Consider the following 18,806-nt stretch of genomic DNA (forward strand, 5'->3'; position numbering starts at 1 on the left):
TTTTTCCAACAACTTTCTCAAAGCTGGAACAGAATTTATCATATTCTAGGAAATATTACTAAAGCACAAGGTTTGAAATCATATTTCTGTTATATCATGAATTATTAAAATATAATTAACGATTGCTTCTGGCATTCGTATAACTCCAGGCCCTATTTATGGCCACAACCCACATACACACACCCTCCTCCCACGCATGGATGACAAACTTGCCGCTATTTTCACTGGACACTGGGTGTCAGAAATTTAACCTGGAGATTTGGGGGAGGAAAGGAAGAAGGAGTGGAGGAAGGGACCAGAGATGCAGGGACACAGTTTAAACTTTACTGTGAAGGGAGCTGACAGAGCATCATTAAGGGAAAGAAAAAGCCAATTCGGGAAGGGGGTGGATTGTGTCATAAAGGAGACCACCAGAAAGTTGGGCCTCATTTTATTTCTCTCTCTGGTTAGTTCTTTTGTTCCTTTTTGCCTGAGTCTCACTCACAGCCATGTGAGTTCTTTGGGCAAGACGCAACAAGTTGCAGGCTGAGGCTGCTTCTGTGTTTACCTGGGAAAGGTGGTGTTGGTGGGAGGAAGGCTTGTGCATCTCTCTCCCAGGCTTTAGTTGCCATACCACCTGCAGACTCTCTTTTGATGTAATCTGGACTCTGTTAGGAACTAGGACCTGGGGCCGGTCCCACAAGCCCTCCCCCTACTGGTCACTCTCCAAGTACATGCCGGGCAGCCAGGCTCTGAATCCCTGGCACGCTGCCCACCCTGGCCTTTTCCTTTTGTTGCCCTGGGGACTATGTGTTGTGAGTCAAGTCATTGGGCAACCAGGTGCCTTGAGAAAAGCCTCATGCTCTCTGGTAACTACTGCTTATTCTAGCCAAAACTGCAGAAAAAGCAGAGCATCAGGCTTAGGAGACCAATCCCAGCCTTCCTACCAGCCCCTTACAATTAATAAAGCTCCCTCCAAAGAGGTTCGTATTAGAATATTCTATTAATATGAGCAAGTAGACACCAGCTCACCTCTGCTCAGGTGAGAGCTGATAGCTCCTCCCTGTTACATGCACATCTCAATGTCTCTCTTCCAAGTGAGTTGTGCAATAAAAGAGCTGTCACTGTGAACAGGTGGGAAATAAGTGAACACCTTGTTCACTTGCTCCCGTTCCTGCTGCTGGTCCAGGGACAGGAGATAAGACAGGTAAGAACAGCTTTTCCTTCTATTCAAGAAAGATTCTAAACTGAGTCCTGGGGTTTTGTGATTCTGGGAATCGGTAGTAGTCAAAGTATTTTCTCTTGCTAACTGCTTCCCCTCTAGGCCATAAAAGCTCTTTACTTTTCTTTTCTTTTTTTTTAAAACCTCCAAACTCCCTTCAGGAGTTGCTACACCTTCAGATTGAGACATCCTTCCTCATTTGCAAACCTCAGCTGTGTCTGGGGGCAGGGCCTTAGTGAAGCTGCCAGGAGCAGAAAGGCTTCCAAAGAAAAGTACCACATCTGACTGGAAAGTGGGGGCAGATCAATCCTGGGATGTGACTGCCACCGGAAGGCTTTCTCTACCAAGGACTTAAGGAACAAGGCTGCTATTTTCTTCACTTGGTAAGTGTGGTATGGTTTGGTGCCTAAACCATATCTGCAAACAGGTAAGATTGAGCTCAACTTTCCTTTATCTGAAGGGTTTGTAGATTCAGGTCTGAGGACTGGGGGTTTGGGAGAGCATCTAATTGGAACTCCAGTCACATATAGCTCACAGCCATGTGGGCTGCGATGAGGCTGGTCCATCAGGCCTTTGGAATAGGCTTGATTTTGGAATGCAACGGATTTGATTGTTTCTTGGCAGCTTCCCTTTCCCAATTATGTTTGGCTTAGTCTGACAATCCCTAAACTGATCCAGAAAGTATACAGAGGGGACAGAGGGAATACTGTCTCAAAAGCAGACTGGGGATAGGGGAAGAAGGGTTCTGGCTGGATTTTCAAAATGTTCCCTGAACAATCCACAATCCAGCCCAAAGAAAGGTGACTGCCTATTACACTCCCACACTTTGTTAAGCCCCAAAGGCTGAATATAACCTTTAAAATGCTGGTCAATTAAAGCCATTGTGCATGCTTTCAATTGCTTTGCTTCCCTAATGAAGCTTGAGAAGATATATCACAGGTATTTTGAATTGATTTGATTAAAAAAACATAAGCTTTCCCATAATGAATATATGTTCTGGTTCAAAGTATTTAGAAGTCTTTCTAAAATCTAGACCTAATACTCTGCATTATATTGGTAAACAAATGCTTTTGATAATTTGAGTTCCAATCTGAATATGGTAATTCCACCGGAGTGAAGCTGAAGTTTTCCTTTTTATAATTTACAAGGGAAGTGTTCATATGAAATTTGATACTATAAACAAGATAGGCAGAATGGTGACCCTACTCAAGAGAATGGACTGACTGGTTTTTCTAATGACTTTATAGAATTCATTATTCTCATGAGAATATATTCACAAATTACTAAGTTCCTCAGCCACTTATTAAATAAAATTTAAAAATAATAATAGGAAACATTTTAAAATTTAAAAAATCTCCAAGCTGAAGGGTCTCAGGTAGCAAGAGTGTTGAGCAGAGTATGTACTAGGCATTCAAATGAAATTAAAGTTCAGGCACCACAAACATACTCTGGTCAACTTCTACCTTACCAAGTGGAAATTAATTTAGTTTTATGATTTAAAATTTGAAATATAAAAGAATAATAATTTTTTAAGGCTTTATGGTATAATGTCTGGAAAACTTCTTCTCCCTGCCCTCCACTCCAAAGCTGAAATGTCAGATAATAAGGTTAGCTAACAACCAACAATCTTGAGATTTAGCTACTATTATAATAGTACATTTTTGGTAAATTGAAGTTGTCACCTTGAAAAGTATTCAGCCATACATTTTCCATGGTGGAGCAGTATGTCCAAATTCCTATTTCCTTTGCTTTCATGTCAGTTACCTCCCCCTTCCAAACTCATGGTCATCTATAAGGTGAAGGTGATGGCACTTGTCTTATAGGGTTCTCTGGAAGTAAATGCATAAGTGAAGAAACCATGAACTGAATGGCTAGAACATAATAATTGCTGAATGAATTGTCTTATACACACACCTCACACATACACCATACAATTTGCATGGTTTTTTTTCAATTTTGATCATTTTCTGATCCTACCATCTAGAGGCAAGAGGTCAAACACATTAGTGGATCCCGCTATATGATTAGCAGGTCTAAAAACTTATCCTAAGGAAAAGAAGATGGAAATGAACAGATACTGATATTTGATAACATACGACCATGCTATTCTTATCTTTTGTTACTAAAAACATTCAAGAAATTACAGCCTTTTATTCTGAGGGATGAGTAATCTGGTAGATGAATCAGCATTCTCAGGTACATATTATTGATCTCCTACAATTTTATTATATGTGTAGAAACTATGAAGTTTCTACATCAACTTCCTCTGAATTCTCTCCAAAGCCTAGGATTGAAGTTACTTGTAATTAAGATTTGAGGAATTTTTGCACTCTCTTTTATTAGAATTTGAAAATGTTCACCTTATATGTATATGCTGAGTTGACAATTTCCCTGCATGTCTGATGAGTGCCCTGAACCCAGTAATGTCACAGTTTGTTTCTTTCCAGCTCTAAAATTTCTAGTTCTAAGTTATTCTTATTCCCAAGATAACTGCATAAAATAAATTTCAGAGCTACTTTCTTGGTTTTCCAAACAGTACTGGAGTAATCAGGTGACAAATTTGAATTTACATTAGGGAAAAGAAGAAAAAAAAAAAGGTAAAACCAACCTCCATCACTGAAGTAGAATAATCTAGAAAAGAAATAATTTCATTGTACCAAATAGAAGTCCCAGACAAACTTTCATAACTCAGAAAAGAAAAAATATGGTAGGTGAATTAGGAAAACACACACACACACACACACACACACACACACACACACACATCAAGTGATCATATGAAGTGAAAAGAAACCTATCCCACCAGATAGAAATCTGCCAAAATCCAAGTGCTGTTTTTCAGAACAGGCAAAACTACTCCTTCCTACCAATACAAATCTGATATTTAATAAACTAAATTATAATCTTAAGGAGCATCAAACTGATAATTAAGTGTAAAATAATAATTTTTATTTTCTAGGTGTTCTTTAATTTAGCAAAGAAATCTCACTGATAAAAATATATCATATCTGATAGTACCTCCTTTTTTCTTTTTTTCAGAAAAATGCAATAGCTTATCATCTAACAAAATTTTTGCCCTGATGCTTCAACTGAGCTCAATTCTAACAGGTCATATTGGTTAAGTTCAAAAACAGATTTCGACAAGTAATTCCTATAATCATGTATCAGCCTATAAATTTTCAGAAAGAATTTGCTTTTAAATACTGATGATTCTTGATGTTTTTTCTTTTTATAAATTTTCATCACATTTGCTCCTGTAGAGCTTTAAATAATTCAAAAAAAGTTAAGATGGGACATTATGTTACCGTTTTGCTATGCTTTTTTTTTTTTTTGGATTACCATTCACATTTATCATAAAGAAAGGGATTTGTGAAGGGATTGTGAAGAGAAAGAATGACCTGCCACATTCCTACAGAGATACCCAAATAATTTAACTTCAGCAACACCCAAGTCTTGCCAGTTCTTCCACACTCTCCCATGTGGCTTGGGCAGCCTCCCATCAGCCACAGGCCTGACATCACCTCTCTTGGAATATCTTCCTCAGGATATCCATTTGGCCAGAGGGATTGGAGGGAAAGGTCTCAGGTTGTCCTAATAGCTGGAAATATGCTATTCTCTCTCCAGTTCAAACCTACTTATTATAGTAGAAGATGGAAAAGAAAAAGAAAAAGAAAAAATAGAGACAGAAACCTCAGAATAGCAGTCCAGAATGTAATTAGTGTTTGTTGGTGCAGATGCCCAGAGATGCGATCACTTCAACAGTAGATGCATTGTGGACACAGCACCATCTTTAAGTACAGGAATGGTATTCCTCGTGGTAGAAAATGTACCCCTCAAACAGAGTATTCATTAAGTATCAATGTTTTAAATTTCAAGTTGTGTGAAAATCCTTTCAACCAAAAAATGTTCAAACCCATTAATAAACACATTATTGAAAATGTATTTAGTTTAGAATACATACTGACATGTATAGATCTAGCACCACATGTACTCACCATTAAATTGGTACTAATTGATCAACACTTACGTGCACATATGGAAGTAACATTCATACGGCATAGGGCAGGTGGGAGGGGGAAGAGGAGATGGGTAAATTCACACCTAATGGGTATAGTACATGATGTCTGGGGGTTGGGCACACTTGTAGCTCCTACTTGGGCAGTGCAAAGGCAATATATGTAGCCAAAGTATACCCCCATAATATTCTGAAATAAAAATTAATTAATTGAACTAAAAATTAATAAATGAGAAAGATTTTTTTAATTGCTTTATTCCTAAAAGAACTTAAGATGGATTTTACTATCATCTGGATGCTGATATTTCCTAGCCTCTCCCTACTTCTGCTTATTTGGATAATTACAATAGATTTTTCTTTGAGATGAAATGAAGATTCCATGAGTTATACGTGAAGCACTTAGAACAGTGAGTGCCAAAAAGAAAGCATCCAGTAAATGTAAATTATTACTTCTACTGATGCTGCTACCTCCACTACTATTATTATTGTAAACTTACTGTCAATATAGTTAAAACTAGTATTTTTATTTTATTATTTCCCCTCAATTTTATTGAGGTATAATTGACAAATAAAATTTGTATATATTTATGATGTCCAATGTGATGTTTTGATGTATGGCACTGTGGGCTTGTCGTATATGGCCTTTATTGTGTTGAGGTACATTCTTTCTATACCTATTTACTGAAAGTCGTTACTATTAAAGAATGTGGAATTTTATCAAATGCTGCTTCTGCATCTATTGAGATGATCATCTAATTTTTATCCTACCTTCTACTAATGTAATGTGTTACATTTATTGTTTTTCATGTGTCAAACCATCTTTGCATCCCGGGAATAAATCCCGCTTTATCATGCTTTATGATCCTTTTAATGTGCTGCTGAATTCATTTTGCTAGCAGTTTGTTGAAGATTTTTGGATCTATGTTCACCAGGAATATTGGCTTGTAATTTCTTATTCTTTTAGTAACCTAGTCTGGCTTTGGTTTGAGGATAATGCTGGCCTCATAAAATGAGTTTGGAAGTACTCCCTCTTCTTCAAATTTTTGGAAAAGTTTGAGAACATGCATTAATTCCTCTTCAAATATTTGACAGAATTCATCAGCAAAGCCACCAGGTCCTAAATCTGTCATGGTTTGCAGGTTTTTGATTACTGATTTAATCTCCATGCTTGTTATCCTTCTGTTCAGATTTTCTATTCTTCGTGATTCGATCTAGGTAGGTTGTTATGTTTCTAGGAATTTTTCCATTTCTTCTATGTTATTTAATTGTTCCCATTTTTTATACTAATTTTTATGATCCTTTGTATTTCTGTGATATCACTTGTAATGTTTCCTCTTTCATTTTTGATGTTATTTTAGTCTTCTCTCTTTTTTTCTTAGTTTAACTAATGATTTGTCAATTTTATCTTTTAAAAAAACCAAGTTTTAGTTTCATTGTTTTTCTTATCTCTATTTCACTTATTTCTGCTCTGATCTTTATTATTTATTTTCTTCTGCTAACTTAGAGCTTAGTGTGTTCTTTTTTCTGGTTCCTTAATGTGCAAAGTAAGGTTGTTAATTTGAGATCTTTTTTTTTATGCAGGCATTTATCACTATTAATTTCCCTCTTAGAATTATTTTTGCTGTACCCCATAAGTTTGGTGTTTTGTATGCCATTTTCATTTGTCTCAAGATATTTTTAATTTCTCTTTTGATTTTCTTCTTTGACACACTGGTTGCTGAGGTGTGTGAGGTTTAATTTCCACATATTTGTGAATTTTCCCATTTTCCTCCTGCTATTGATTTGATGAACAAAGTCATTCCCTTTCATAAAAAGATCTTGTTTAATAAAACAGCCAATGAAAACAGTAAAATCTTTTATGAAGACATAAACTCAGGCTAATTTAAAATATATCTTTGCAGCACTGCTCACATCTATCCTCCTGCCTTTTCCATATACACTTCCACTCCCACGGTTCTCATTTCTTATCAACTAAATGACTACAAAAAGGTCCAAATGATTTGTCTGATTTCAGTCCTTATTCCTGCTTTCAATACACCATCCACAGTATCATTGTTATCTTCATTGTAAATCTAACTGAACAATAATTTTAAAAATTCCCATTCATAACAGAATGAAGCCCAAAGTTCTTATCTTGCTAAGCATGGTGCTTCATGATCTGGTATCAACATGCCTTTTAGTGTCTCTCAACTACCATTTCCCCTCTTAGCCTTTGGCTCCAGCCAAACAAGATATTTTCTATTGCTCAAACTCTGTCTAGACTGTCACATCTTGGTTATTTGGCTCAGCCTTCCCCATCATCATGGAATAACCTTTCACAAACATTTCTTCTTGAGACCCAACATATCTGTATCCAGATGAGCTGGCAAATAGAGGTTTGAATAAGTAAGGAATTTATTTTTCTCATGTAAAAAGAAGTCAAGACATGGCTGTCCATTATTGGTAATGTGATTTCACAGAACCATGGGGAACCCTGATTCCTTTTAGATTTTATAGCTCTGTTTATCTCTTCATGGTTGCAAAATGACTGCTTCACCCCCAGTATCACATTTGCATTCCAGAAAGGAAGAAATGGAAGAAAATTACGGAAAACCACATGTGCAGACAAGTCTACTACCTTTTTAAAAATTTCCCTGCCCAGCAACTTCCAAATATATTTCATTATCCATAATTATATCACACACTAATCTTAGTTATATAGGAAGTGGAGAAATACATCTATATATGCTAGTCATATGCTTGCTCTGAAGAAATCAATATTTTATTAGTGAGGAAAGAAAATAAGGCAGAATCAATGCATTCAACAATGTTGGTCACAGATCTTTTAAGACTTACTCAAGTAGTCATTTCCTCTAAGCAGTTGTCCTGGAGCCTCTCAGACAACTATCAATGCCATTTGTCCTCAGCCTTATATTTTATTACTTTCATAATCATCTCACTTTCCCTTGTTTGGAACTTCAAGATCATCTTCATACCCACTAGTACATCATGCACCAAGAAGATATTTATTATTTATATATATATATATATATATATATTTGGCTGATAAGTTCAATTTTACATATATGGAGGGAAAAGGGAACTATTTTCTGCATTTGGACATGATTGTATTCCACTGTAAGAAAAGCATAACTTAGATAACTTGATCAAGGACTAGCAAACTCTTGCCTGGTGGCTAGATATGGCCTACAGGCTGTTTTTGTGCATGCCATCAACTAAGAATAGTTGATACAGTCTTATAGAGTTTAAAAAAATAAGACAGACATATGCCACAGGGACTGTATATAAGCTGCAAACCCTGAAAGATGTACTATCTAGCATTTTACAGAAAATATTTGCCATCCCCTGAAATAGATAAAAATTCATTATATTTCTTTTTCTGTCCTTGTGTATAATGTGATTTCAGGATCTAGTTATATTATTCCAGAATTACTGAAACCATCGTTGTCTTCTGAAACCAAGTACATGAGAAAACCTGCCAGCCTACACTTTCTGCTATCAGGAAAACCAAATGTCTTACCCATGACATAGAGAAACTGATGTTAGGACTTCCACGGAGCTCTTCACTCAAACTTAGGAGTTAAATTCCCAGCTTTGAACTAAATTATAATTTTTGATGATTTTTAAAGTAATAGTACTCTCCTGTTACTATACGAATTTTTAAGAAAAAATAGATAAGAGTTCCCAAGCAGGGGTAAGCATAATGCCCAATGAATGAATGGTATTTCTCCCATTCAGTCATTAGATAACACTAGTGTAGTTCAGGCTAAACGGAAAAAGCAATCTTTTTTGTCTTGACTCTGCTTCAGAACCTGACTAAATCATCCAAGCCAATGATTTGGAGAAGTATATGTAAGACAACTCCTAAAAGTCATTTTATTTTAGTGTTGTGTAGAGTATGTTTAAGTTTGTTTAATGTTGCATAAAGTCTTCCTATAAGCTCAAGACAGGGAGAAATTTTATCTTGCTTGTCACTAAAGTTTCCAATGCCTATTACAGTGCCTGCTATGTAGAAGAGATTTTATAAGCAGTCATTGTGTGCATGTGTGTGTGTGTGTGTGTGTGTGTATGCCTACCTCCCTCCCGTTCATTTCAAGGCAATAAAGTCTTGTTTCCATTGTCACATGCCATTTTCTGTTAATGATGAGCTGATCATTATATAAGTTTAGAGTCCTGGTAAATAATATATGAAGAAAGTAAACGGTAGAAGATTGGCATGATTTCTGAAGGTCAAATGTGTGTCATTATGAAATCAGGAGGGACACAGGGGCTAAGTTCGTAATACCATGGTGCCTATCTTTCACCAAATTTCCTTTCTTGTAAATATTACATGTCCTCAAATTTGGTGGATTTTTTAATTAAAAAAAGGAAGTCATGTATTCCCAAATAATATGAACCTAAAAGTACTCCATAAAGGCTCAAAATAAGCTAACAAAAATATCAAGGCACACTGCATTGATGTGTATTAAAGTGGAAAAATCTCAGAGAACAAACCAAACAAGTTCCTAGTAGAGCCCAGGGACTTTTATATTTCATCGAGAAAACATACCGTATAAGTAAAAAGTAAAGATAGAACAGAAATAGCACAATGTTCTGAATTATAATATCCCTTATAATAAATGAATTGTATTAATATTCTCTTCATTAGAACAAGTTTACTAATTTAGTATCATAGAAGCATTTTTTTCCAAAAGCCGTGTGCAATTGGGCATCAGTTAAAATAACATAGATATGATTGTTACACTTTCAATTTGTGGAACATTTTATTCCTTTCAAAAATTCCAGAGCTTTTATGCAAACACAATTACAAAAGTGTCCGTGTCATTGGTTCTGAACTTATTATCTCAAATGCCTTCGAGAAAAACAAGAAATTCCTTTCGTCTTTTCATCTGACACAGCACTTTTTATCTTATTTACTTTTGGTCACTGTGTTTCTGTTTACCGCATATGAAAAACTCTTACTAGAACAAAGTTTCCAGCGTTGATAAGTCAAACCCCGGACTGTGACAGCTGAATGAACAGCAGAGGCCAGAGTCCACTTGACGTGTTCACCCTCTTGCAGGTCAAGTTTGGATCTGATCTGCCTGAGATTCCTCTTGACATTCGTTTGTCATAGCAGGTAGCTGACGAGACTGACTGCTGAAGACTGGAAACATGCATTGTGCCATCCAAAAGGCAAAAGCACTGGACGGGGCTCATTTGATGCAGATCCTCTGGCATGACGGTGCGGAATCTCTCTACCCAGCAGTGTGGCTGAGAGACAACTGCCAGTGCTCCGATTGCTACCTGGATTCTGCAAAAGCACGGAAACTTCTCTTTGAAGCTCTTGATGTGAACATTGGTATTGAAGGCTTAACATTTGACAGAAAAAAGGTATTCATCTCTAAATTATCTCTCCCTTCTTTCCCAAGTTAAATAAAAGTGCTAGTCTATAATAATTTAAAGAACTATTTTTTATTTGGTCACATATATATGAAGCCATGTTTGTATAGTGCTTAGTGCAAATTAAGGAAACTCAGTAAATGGAAGCTTCTATTATTATTACTACTACTATTTTTAATAAAATTTTCAGGGTTGCTCATTACTTTTTCAGTGAGTGTGACAGCCTTGAAGAGACAATCTAACTATTTCTACAATAAAAAGTAATGCTCCTGGGCTTCAGTTTGCTCATCTGTAAATAGGAATACAAACAGAACTTGCTCATAGAAATGTCTTGAGGACTCACTGAGATAATATGGGTAAAAGTGTTTAACATAGTGCCTGGCATACAGTGAGCGCTCAAAAAAATAGTATTGAATAATATTTTTTCATCAAGTTAGTAGGCAGATGGACAAGGCTTATTCTGGTATTCCCAAAAAGCACAGCTATCAAAACTACAAACTAGATGCGGCCACCATCTCATGTTTCTGTCTTCCAAATTTACTAGGATTCTTATTACTAATACTTTCTTGTCCACCCACACCTCAACTTAAGGGCTGACTGCCAGGTTTCACTGTTCGCTAGCTATATGACCTTAGAAATGTAATTTTATCTCATATTCCTCACCTGAAAATTGAGAATAATAGTAGTACCTTTTCCCTAAGAGTTGTTACAAGGACTAAATGAGTTATGTCTACAATGCTTGTCATATAGTAAACACTCAAAGTGGTACTATTTTTATTGTTGTTCTCTTCATTATAATCATTACTATTTCTAATACCCTTGGCAGGGTCTTAATTGGTATCTAGCTTCAGTTGTCACAGAAAGTTTGGGGACCACACGTTTAGAGGCTACAGGACAGGAACTTTAGATCTAATCAGACTCTATTTCTCGCATGTAATTTAGGGACTTCAGAGCTCAGATGTATCCCTTTGACTTGCAGTTTTCTTGTTTTCCAAAAAGTTAAGTTTACTGTATGTCTAAAATAAAAGAAAGAATCAAGCAATAATTGGACTCCCTGATTATAGTAAATAACATGCAGAAACAGAGCAACAGCGGAGAACTGAAGTAGATAGAAGCATAATATTCATGTAGGTGATATTTGCCTTCTGTGTTACAAGGTGTGTATCACGTGGCCCGATGAGCATCACAGTGAATTTGAAGCTGATTGGCTGAAGAAAAGATGCTTTTCCCAGCAGGCCAGAGCACAGCTCCAACAAGCATTGTTTTTGCCAGGTAACCCTGCCAAGGTCCTCAATGTCTTTTAAAGCCCTTATAGTGCGGATCTTATAATAAGAATTGGCTCAGCAGAAAATTCAAACTTTAGTGCTTTGGTTAAAATATTGTAATTTATGTGGAATGTTCAAAGTTTTACCAACAAAGATCATTTGGGTAGAGATGAAAAGGAGTATAGAGCACTTCTAGACATTCTACAAAGGAAGAAACAAAATAAGTACAGCAAACTTGTATCCTTGTCATTTAAAGCTAAATCTGGCACAGCACACCACAGACACTCCATAAATGTTCATTACGAAGAAGTAAGATGAACTAGATAGAGGTGGACTGGCCTTTTTAACAATTTTGTCTAAGGCCAGAACAACACAAGTCAACAAAGCAGAAATTCCTAACCTTGTATCCACAGATGACATGATGGGATCCACAAACCTATGCAGTGGCATGCACGGTATTGAATATGCATGTGAGCGTGTGAGTGCACGTGTGCTGTGTGCATGCAGGTACACACACAAGTGCGCACAGACACATTTGACTAGGAAGAGTTTATGTAGATCGCAAGGGGATCTGTGACCAGAAAAATGTTCAGAAAAGCTGAAGGATGGATTCAGTGGAAAAAGAGAAATTTATTTTTAAGCTAAGAGATAAAATAAAATAAATAGGTAGAAGATTTTTTTTAACATAACTTTTAGGAGATACACAATAATAGACTTGAAGCAGAGTCATTGGTGATGGGTGAGAGAGGTATTTACTATTTACTTTCTAACTATTTTGAAAATTTGTTACATGAGACTATGTGGGTGAAAGGCAAACTGAAAAACATAATGATTCTTACCTATTTATTAGAACCTCGACTTCTACAAACACACTAACAAGGCAAGTTTCCCTGAGCTTTCTTTTCTGCTGTTAACCAGGAATATTAAACCACTGTCCCTCTGAGCAACTAACCAGCCTTGTTGAATTCTGTAATACTTCTTTGATCATATATCAAGATAGAGATTATACCTTAACTCCTTTGAAATCTGAAAGTCTCAAACACGTGTGGTAACTTTCCATGGCTTTAAATGCTAGACTTACAACAGTTACTGGGTATGAAGATGTTACTACTTAGTCAACTTGAACCATGTCGCTTTACCATTTCCTGTGGTTACCAATAACAGGGCATGATATTGTCCCCTTTCTCTTCAGGCATCAGCTGGTCTTGTCAAGAATTTGGTTCCTCCATTCCCTTAGTCTCATCATTCTGACAGCCAACAAGGTTTTGTTCTATCACTTTCTCTCTAAACCATGAATCCATTTTCCCCTTTGTCTAGCTGGTTGAATCCAGATGGGTACTGAGCAAAAGATGGTTTTCCTGCCTTTCTGCCTTCCTTGCTTGATTCTTCAAGGAGTCTCCAGTTATATAACTTAGTAGCAATTATCTGAGTCAAATAGCAGTATCAGGAATGTATTATTATTTTTTATTTATTTTAGATTTCTGCTGGTACTCAAAATATTTTTCTTTAACTCTGACCTAATTTTGCAATCCTGTTGGATTTTACTTTCATTTCCTTCAAGTTCTTCTTTTGATTATTTCAGGAAATAAAAGCCAACTTGTTATTATTACAGCTTAAGCTTTTAAGCATTTTAAGCATTGTAAAAGGATCTGGCCACCCCCTTCCATTAATATTTCTTGATGAGTACAGTTTTATAGCTTCCATTTCTCTGTATTATCAGGCAGTAGCAAAATGGAAATGATACTATACTCAGTTAAGTAGTGGAAAAAACTAGTCACAATGACAGGCATGAATAATATAAGGAGAACTGGCTGCTGTTTAGACATTGGAAAATACTTTAATAGTTTAAAACAAGATCAAATTTTTAAAATATATTCTCAAGCTGTGCAGTTGGTGAATAAAAGAAGAAATTAATGGGCTATTTTGGGAATATTGGTCCTATGGCTTTTTGCCTGCAGAATTTGATACCTTATTTCCCAGTCATTGCATATTTTCAAACATTTATACTCCAGAGCAGGTAAACAAACTCAGTTAGATTTGCGAAAGGATATTGTGTTTTAGTCATAGTGGCAATGATTCCCCTTCTGCAAGCACAATCTTTGGAGTGAGGGTTACAGGCTGTTTAAAATCTGGAGTCAAGATGTAGACCACTTTTCCTTGATCTTCCCCTGGCACTAGCTGTTGAACTCAAGAATGAAAAGACAAATGATCATCATCCAAAAATACTTTTGTCATGGGACAATCACAGCTGAAAGGAAGACATGGATAATAAACATTCCCTCATTTCTATCCAGTTGCACATATATTGGGTACTTATTTTGCGCCAAAAACTCTGTAAGGAAATATCAAGATAAAAAAGACATGGATTCTTTCCTTGAGGATTTACCAAGGCCAGAAGGGAACAATAGCCATGAAAACAAGTAAGTATAATACATTATTTTAAGTACATTAAAACCACACAGAGAAGGCTAGTGATGACATAGAGGGAGGAATTTGAAGAGATGAGGGAATGATCCTCGGAAATGAGGTAATGCTTGAGCTGAGTTTTGGAGAATTAATCAGTTTGTCAGGCAAAGATAGAAAGTAAGGAAAATTCTTAACGGAGAAAAAGGCACGTAGAAGATTATTGAAGGGCAATATAGGATGAGTTTAAGAAATTGCAATTAGATTAATATTGGTGAAGTTAAAATTGTCAGGCAACAGAGAATAAGGAAGGGACCAAACCATAAACTGGCTTACGTGCACTGTCTAGTCCTAGACCCCTAGGCAAGGAAGTTTCCCAACAAGAACTCAGGAATCCAATTCCATTAGTTCCTCAAGGTGATTCTCTTCCTACAGTGCCAGAGAAATGAGTTTAAGACTGTAAGAAGTTAGTATGCATTTTATATTTTCAGAGTTGTGTGTTTCTGATTTTGATCAAGTGGGTCTAATTTCTCAAATGCCTGCAAGTTTATAAACAATCTCCTATGCTTCATTTTTCTCTTGTTGCATTGTCTCTTCCTCCAATGTGCCCCTTTGGCCTTAGTTTATATTTATCTTGCAGAACAGAGTGAAGTAATCAGATCTGTGTCATAGGAAGACTTTGGTCATGGCTTTGTGTGTTGGAGGGACCAGCCTGGGGAGTGACTGGGAGCAGGGTGACCACGGCATGGCCTAGAAATGGTCCTGTAAGAGACAATGAGAGCTTAAGAGGCAGAGAGGATGGGGGTAGAATCTGTATTTATGAGGAACATACATTGACCTATAGGACGGGAAGTTGTTCATCCTATTCCTTAGTCTCTACCAACTGAAAACCTGACTGTTAAAACCTAGCGTGTATATGTTTCCAAACATCTGGATGAAAATCAGGGACTTTAATAGAATATTAGAAACATGAAGACTTTTTATGTACTAATTGTACTTTAGCTTCTATGCAAAATTTTGACTTAATTATATACTCATTTTTGTGACTAACTTTGAGATGCAAAATTTCTGAACATACAAGTGACAGGACTGAAATGGAAAAAAATCACTATATAGTATGATCTTATATATATGTGAATCTACATATGTGTTATTTTTATTAATAATTAGTGTCAGAATGAATGAATGCTTGCTTTATCTCTTTGAATTGGTACTGAACTATTTTTATATTAATCTCTGACTTTAATAATATTTGTCATTAAAAATTGAGATTTAAAAAGTTGTGATTAGAAGAAAAGCTTCTTTCTGTGAAGACATTCTGCTCAGTTTTCTCAGCAATCCAGGGACTGGGTGCACTGCACAGTCAGAAAAGAACATTTCCCTACAATTCTATATGCTCCTCTTATAGTAAAGCCAGTCTTTACCACCTACCGAATCAGAGTCCAACCCTTCAGCCTGGAGCTATAACTCCCTCCTTTGTTTCAAAATGAACATTCCACAAGAGGAAATGAAAACTCTCAAGTAACTGTCAGGACCCTCTAAAATCTATCTGCCTTGCACATGGCAAGAAAAAATAGAAAGCTCCCCCTTTCTTGCAGAGAACCATGTGTTTACTTGAAGATGAAGATTTTATGATAATGCAAAGAATAAAGTTGGTTTGGTGCAGAGGCCATTTTTACAGAGCCTTGTCAAAAAGCAAAAGTCACATATTTTTTAAATTAGCAAGTAACATACACAATAAATATGCCTCACCCCATGTGATATTTTACCCTTATCTCTAAGCCTTGGCCCATCCCATTCTTTAACGCCCAGAGGTGGGAGTCTGTAGTACAAGTTAACAATGAAGCAAGGCCATTTGTTTGAAATATTACTTGGTAATTGTAAAAAGGGCAAAAGAGCTGGACTGTTGTTTTTTGTTTTGTTTTGTTTCTTTTTTCCAGGCTGTTTTAGAATGTCCCAACAGTATTAGGACTGCCAGGTTAGAACAGCTTCCAAACAGTCCTGTCAAAACAGTTGCCTCAGAACAATCCAGCCACCATGTCATCTACCCAAATGTGTTCCCTTCCCAAGACAGACCTAATAAAGGTTCCTTCCCTGAGATCACCCAGACTCGTGCTCTGCTGTGCATGCAGGTGGGACAATTGCCCACAGACTTCATAAGTTTAAAAAGCAAGTCTCTTTCTATTCTGTTATGCCTGTCATATGTTGAAATAGACCTATTGACTTTCAGAGAAATCGACCTTTGGGATTTTGATTTAATACAGCTATCTCACATGCATATATGTTTATGAATATATATTTTGCTTCATTTTTCTTCTGTGCCATATTGATATCTTTCAATGTATCCTTTTCTGGATTATATATAATAATCTAGTATTCCTACTTAATTTATGCATTGTACTTAGTAAAATCAGGCACCATATGTAAAGGGTGTAATGTGCCTACACAAGACAGGGCTGCCCTTGTTCTGACAGTAAACTCACAAAGGAAGACTCAGAGTCTGGGAAGGACCCTGCAGTGCCCTGTGCTTTTAGCAGATGTCACTAAACTGGACGTTGTTCTCACAGCCATATGCCTAGTTCTTGGTTTCACTTGTAAACTCTAGGTAAGCTTCTCTTCCTCTTCCCTTTTAACATCACCCATACTTGCAGCTAGAAAACATATAGCTGCATGCTCAGAGATAAATATTAAAAATAAGTCTATTTTACAACTGGATACATTATAGACAATTTTTGAAAGCCTGTTCACTTTTTTAATGCTTAGGTAAGAGATATAGTAATTATATCTTTTTTCAGAAATTATTTTCTTATTATTTAACAACTCCATAAGAATGTTAGTGCTAGGCAGGTCCTTGAATAGCTGATATCTTAAAATATTTAAAAGCCTTGGAAAAGTTTAAGGATATTTTTGAAAACCTAAAATAAATCTATTTCAAGAAGGAATTATTACAGTCCATTCCTTTCTCATATTTTTTCATTGTAGTTGACACATTAAGAATTAAGGAAAATATTCTTACTTTTTACTCTTGGAAAAATAATTTTCTATATTTTTACTGAAGTAAATTTATTTTTTTTCCAAACAGGGTAAAAGTAGAGTGGGCTTTCCTTAAAGAGTGATAAGCTCCCATTTCTTCCTTTTTTTTTTTTTTTTTTGCAGCCCCAGAATGTGTTTTATAACATTGGCATTTGGACTACAAATTTAGAATTTATAAATTTAGAAAATTTCCAAAGTGTTGCAATTTTAAAAAGTGAAGTTGGATTACTGTATATGCTGGTTTCACATTTACCAAACCTACACATAAGGGATAAATTTAGCCTGCATTTTTGCTAGTGCCTATACATCCGGAGATTCACCAGTTAATAAAAAAGAGGACAACTGATTCAAAAACAATTACCCCTCACTCTGGTTCCACTTTGCATCTTCAAGATGGCAGAACATAGAACTACACAACCTTAGGTTTGGAGTTGCAGTTAGCTTCATCATACTTAAATTTCTTCTTTTAAATTCTAGACCCAAACTTTCAAATGTGGCATGGAATAGCTATAGGCTATTCTTGTAGGAAAAAAAATGGATTTTTAAAAAAATGTTGATATTATTCATATGTTCTATTGCTTTTTCTAATTTCTAGCTGAGCAAACTAAATAAAAAATGTTTAAATTCTATTCCATTCAATGAATTCTCTAATCTTTTTGTTTTCTTTTTCTCAGAATTTTGTGTTTTTCTTAATCTATAAATTTGCTCTTAATGAAAAATGCAGGATAGCACTGAAATTAAGAGTGCTCTTGGCCCTAGGCCTTGCTAGGTCTGTGATCTTGAGCAACTTATTTAACCTTTCTATGCCCCCAAATCTTTATCTGCAGAATAGAGATAATAATGGTATCTACCTACCTTCTTCAGTAGTGCAATGTTGGGTGAAGGGCAGTGTTACATAGTACATATTAACTCACTTTTTATTCACACGTTTTCCTTGAAACAACTATAGACAGCATCCCTGAGAATTTTCTTGATCATCTTGAACAGTATATCTGTTTTTTAAAAATGCAGAGTTCTGTTACCAAAATTCCTTTCTCTTTGCCTCCCATTGCTTTTTGTGTTCCCATGCCTATTGCCTGTTTGCACAGAGAAGACTGATAGCTTATGAGGAGGTTTTGGAGGGAAAAATTGAATAGGTTGTTCCTCTGACCAACAAATTAACTGGAGCCTTTTATCATCTCCTGGCCTCTCTGTTCACACCCAGTTTGCACAACTAACTCTGCAGGGTAAGCCCCCTGGTGCCTACAATTATCTCTCCTTCCCCTTGCTCTAGTGTCTCATGGCCTTTCCAATCGTCTCACAGTCTTGTACCCTCTCCATAAGCAAGTGGACTCCTATTTTTGCCCAAGCTCTGCCTGCTTCCTGGATCACTAATTCCATTCTTTCTGTCTGGTCAAACTTTACCTTCCCATCCTACAAGGTCTACTCACATCCCATTGAGGCCTTTTACCAATAATACTACCCTATATTTACATTTGTCCCTAAACCAAACCACAAAAGATATATA

The 18,806-nt window shown here is 36.2% G+C and overlaps 1 protein-coding gene across 2 annotated transcripts in view; it reads left to right on the top strand.

Moving 5' to 3' along the window:
- Positions 1 to 1,359: 1,359 nt before the first annotated feature.
- Positions 1,360 to 18,806, top strand: part of BBOX1 (gamma-butyrobetaine hydroxylase 1) — a 58,036-nt gene continuing 40,589 nt past the window's right edge. The window contains exons 1-3 of one of the 2 annotated variants that reach the window (XM_045557698.1): positions 1,360 to 1,584; positions 10,333 to 10,589; positions 11,756 to 11,870. In XM_045557698.1, the coding sequence (XP_045413654.1) occupies positions 10,371 to 10,589; positions 11,756 to 11,870 (334 nt within the window). In that variant the 5' untranslated portion in view covers positions 1,360 to 1,584; positions 10,333 to 10,370. The remainder of the gene's footprint in view (positions 1,585 to 10,332; positions 10,590 to 11,755; positions 11,871 to 18,806) is intronic. The other variant, XM_045557697.1, reaches the window with a different exon arrangement.

The sequence above is a fragment of the Lemur catta genome, chromosome 7 (assembly GCF_020740605.2).
Source record: "Lemur catta isolate mLemCat1 chromosome 7, mLemCat1.pri, whole genome shotgun sequence".
Taxonomy (NCBI): domain Eukaryota; kingdom Metazoa; phylum Chordata; class Mammalia; order Primates; family Lemuridae; genus Lemur; species Lemur catta.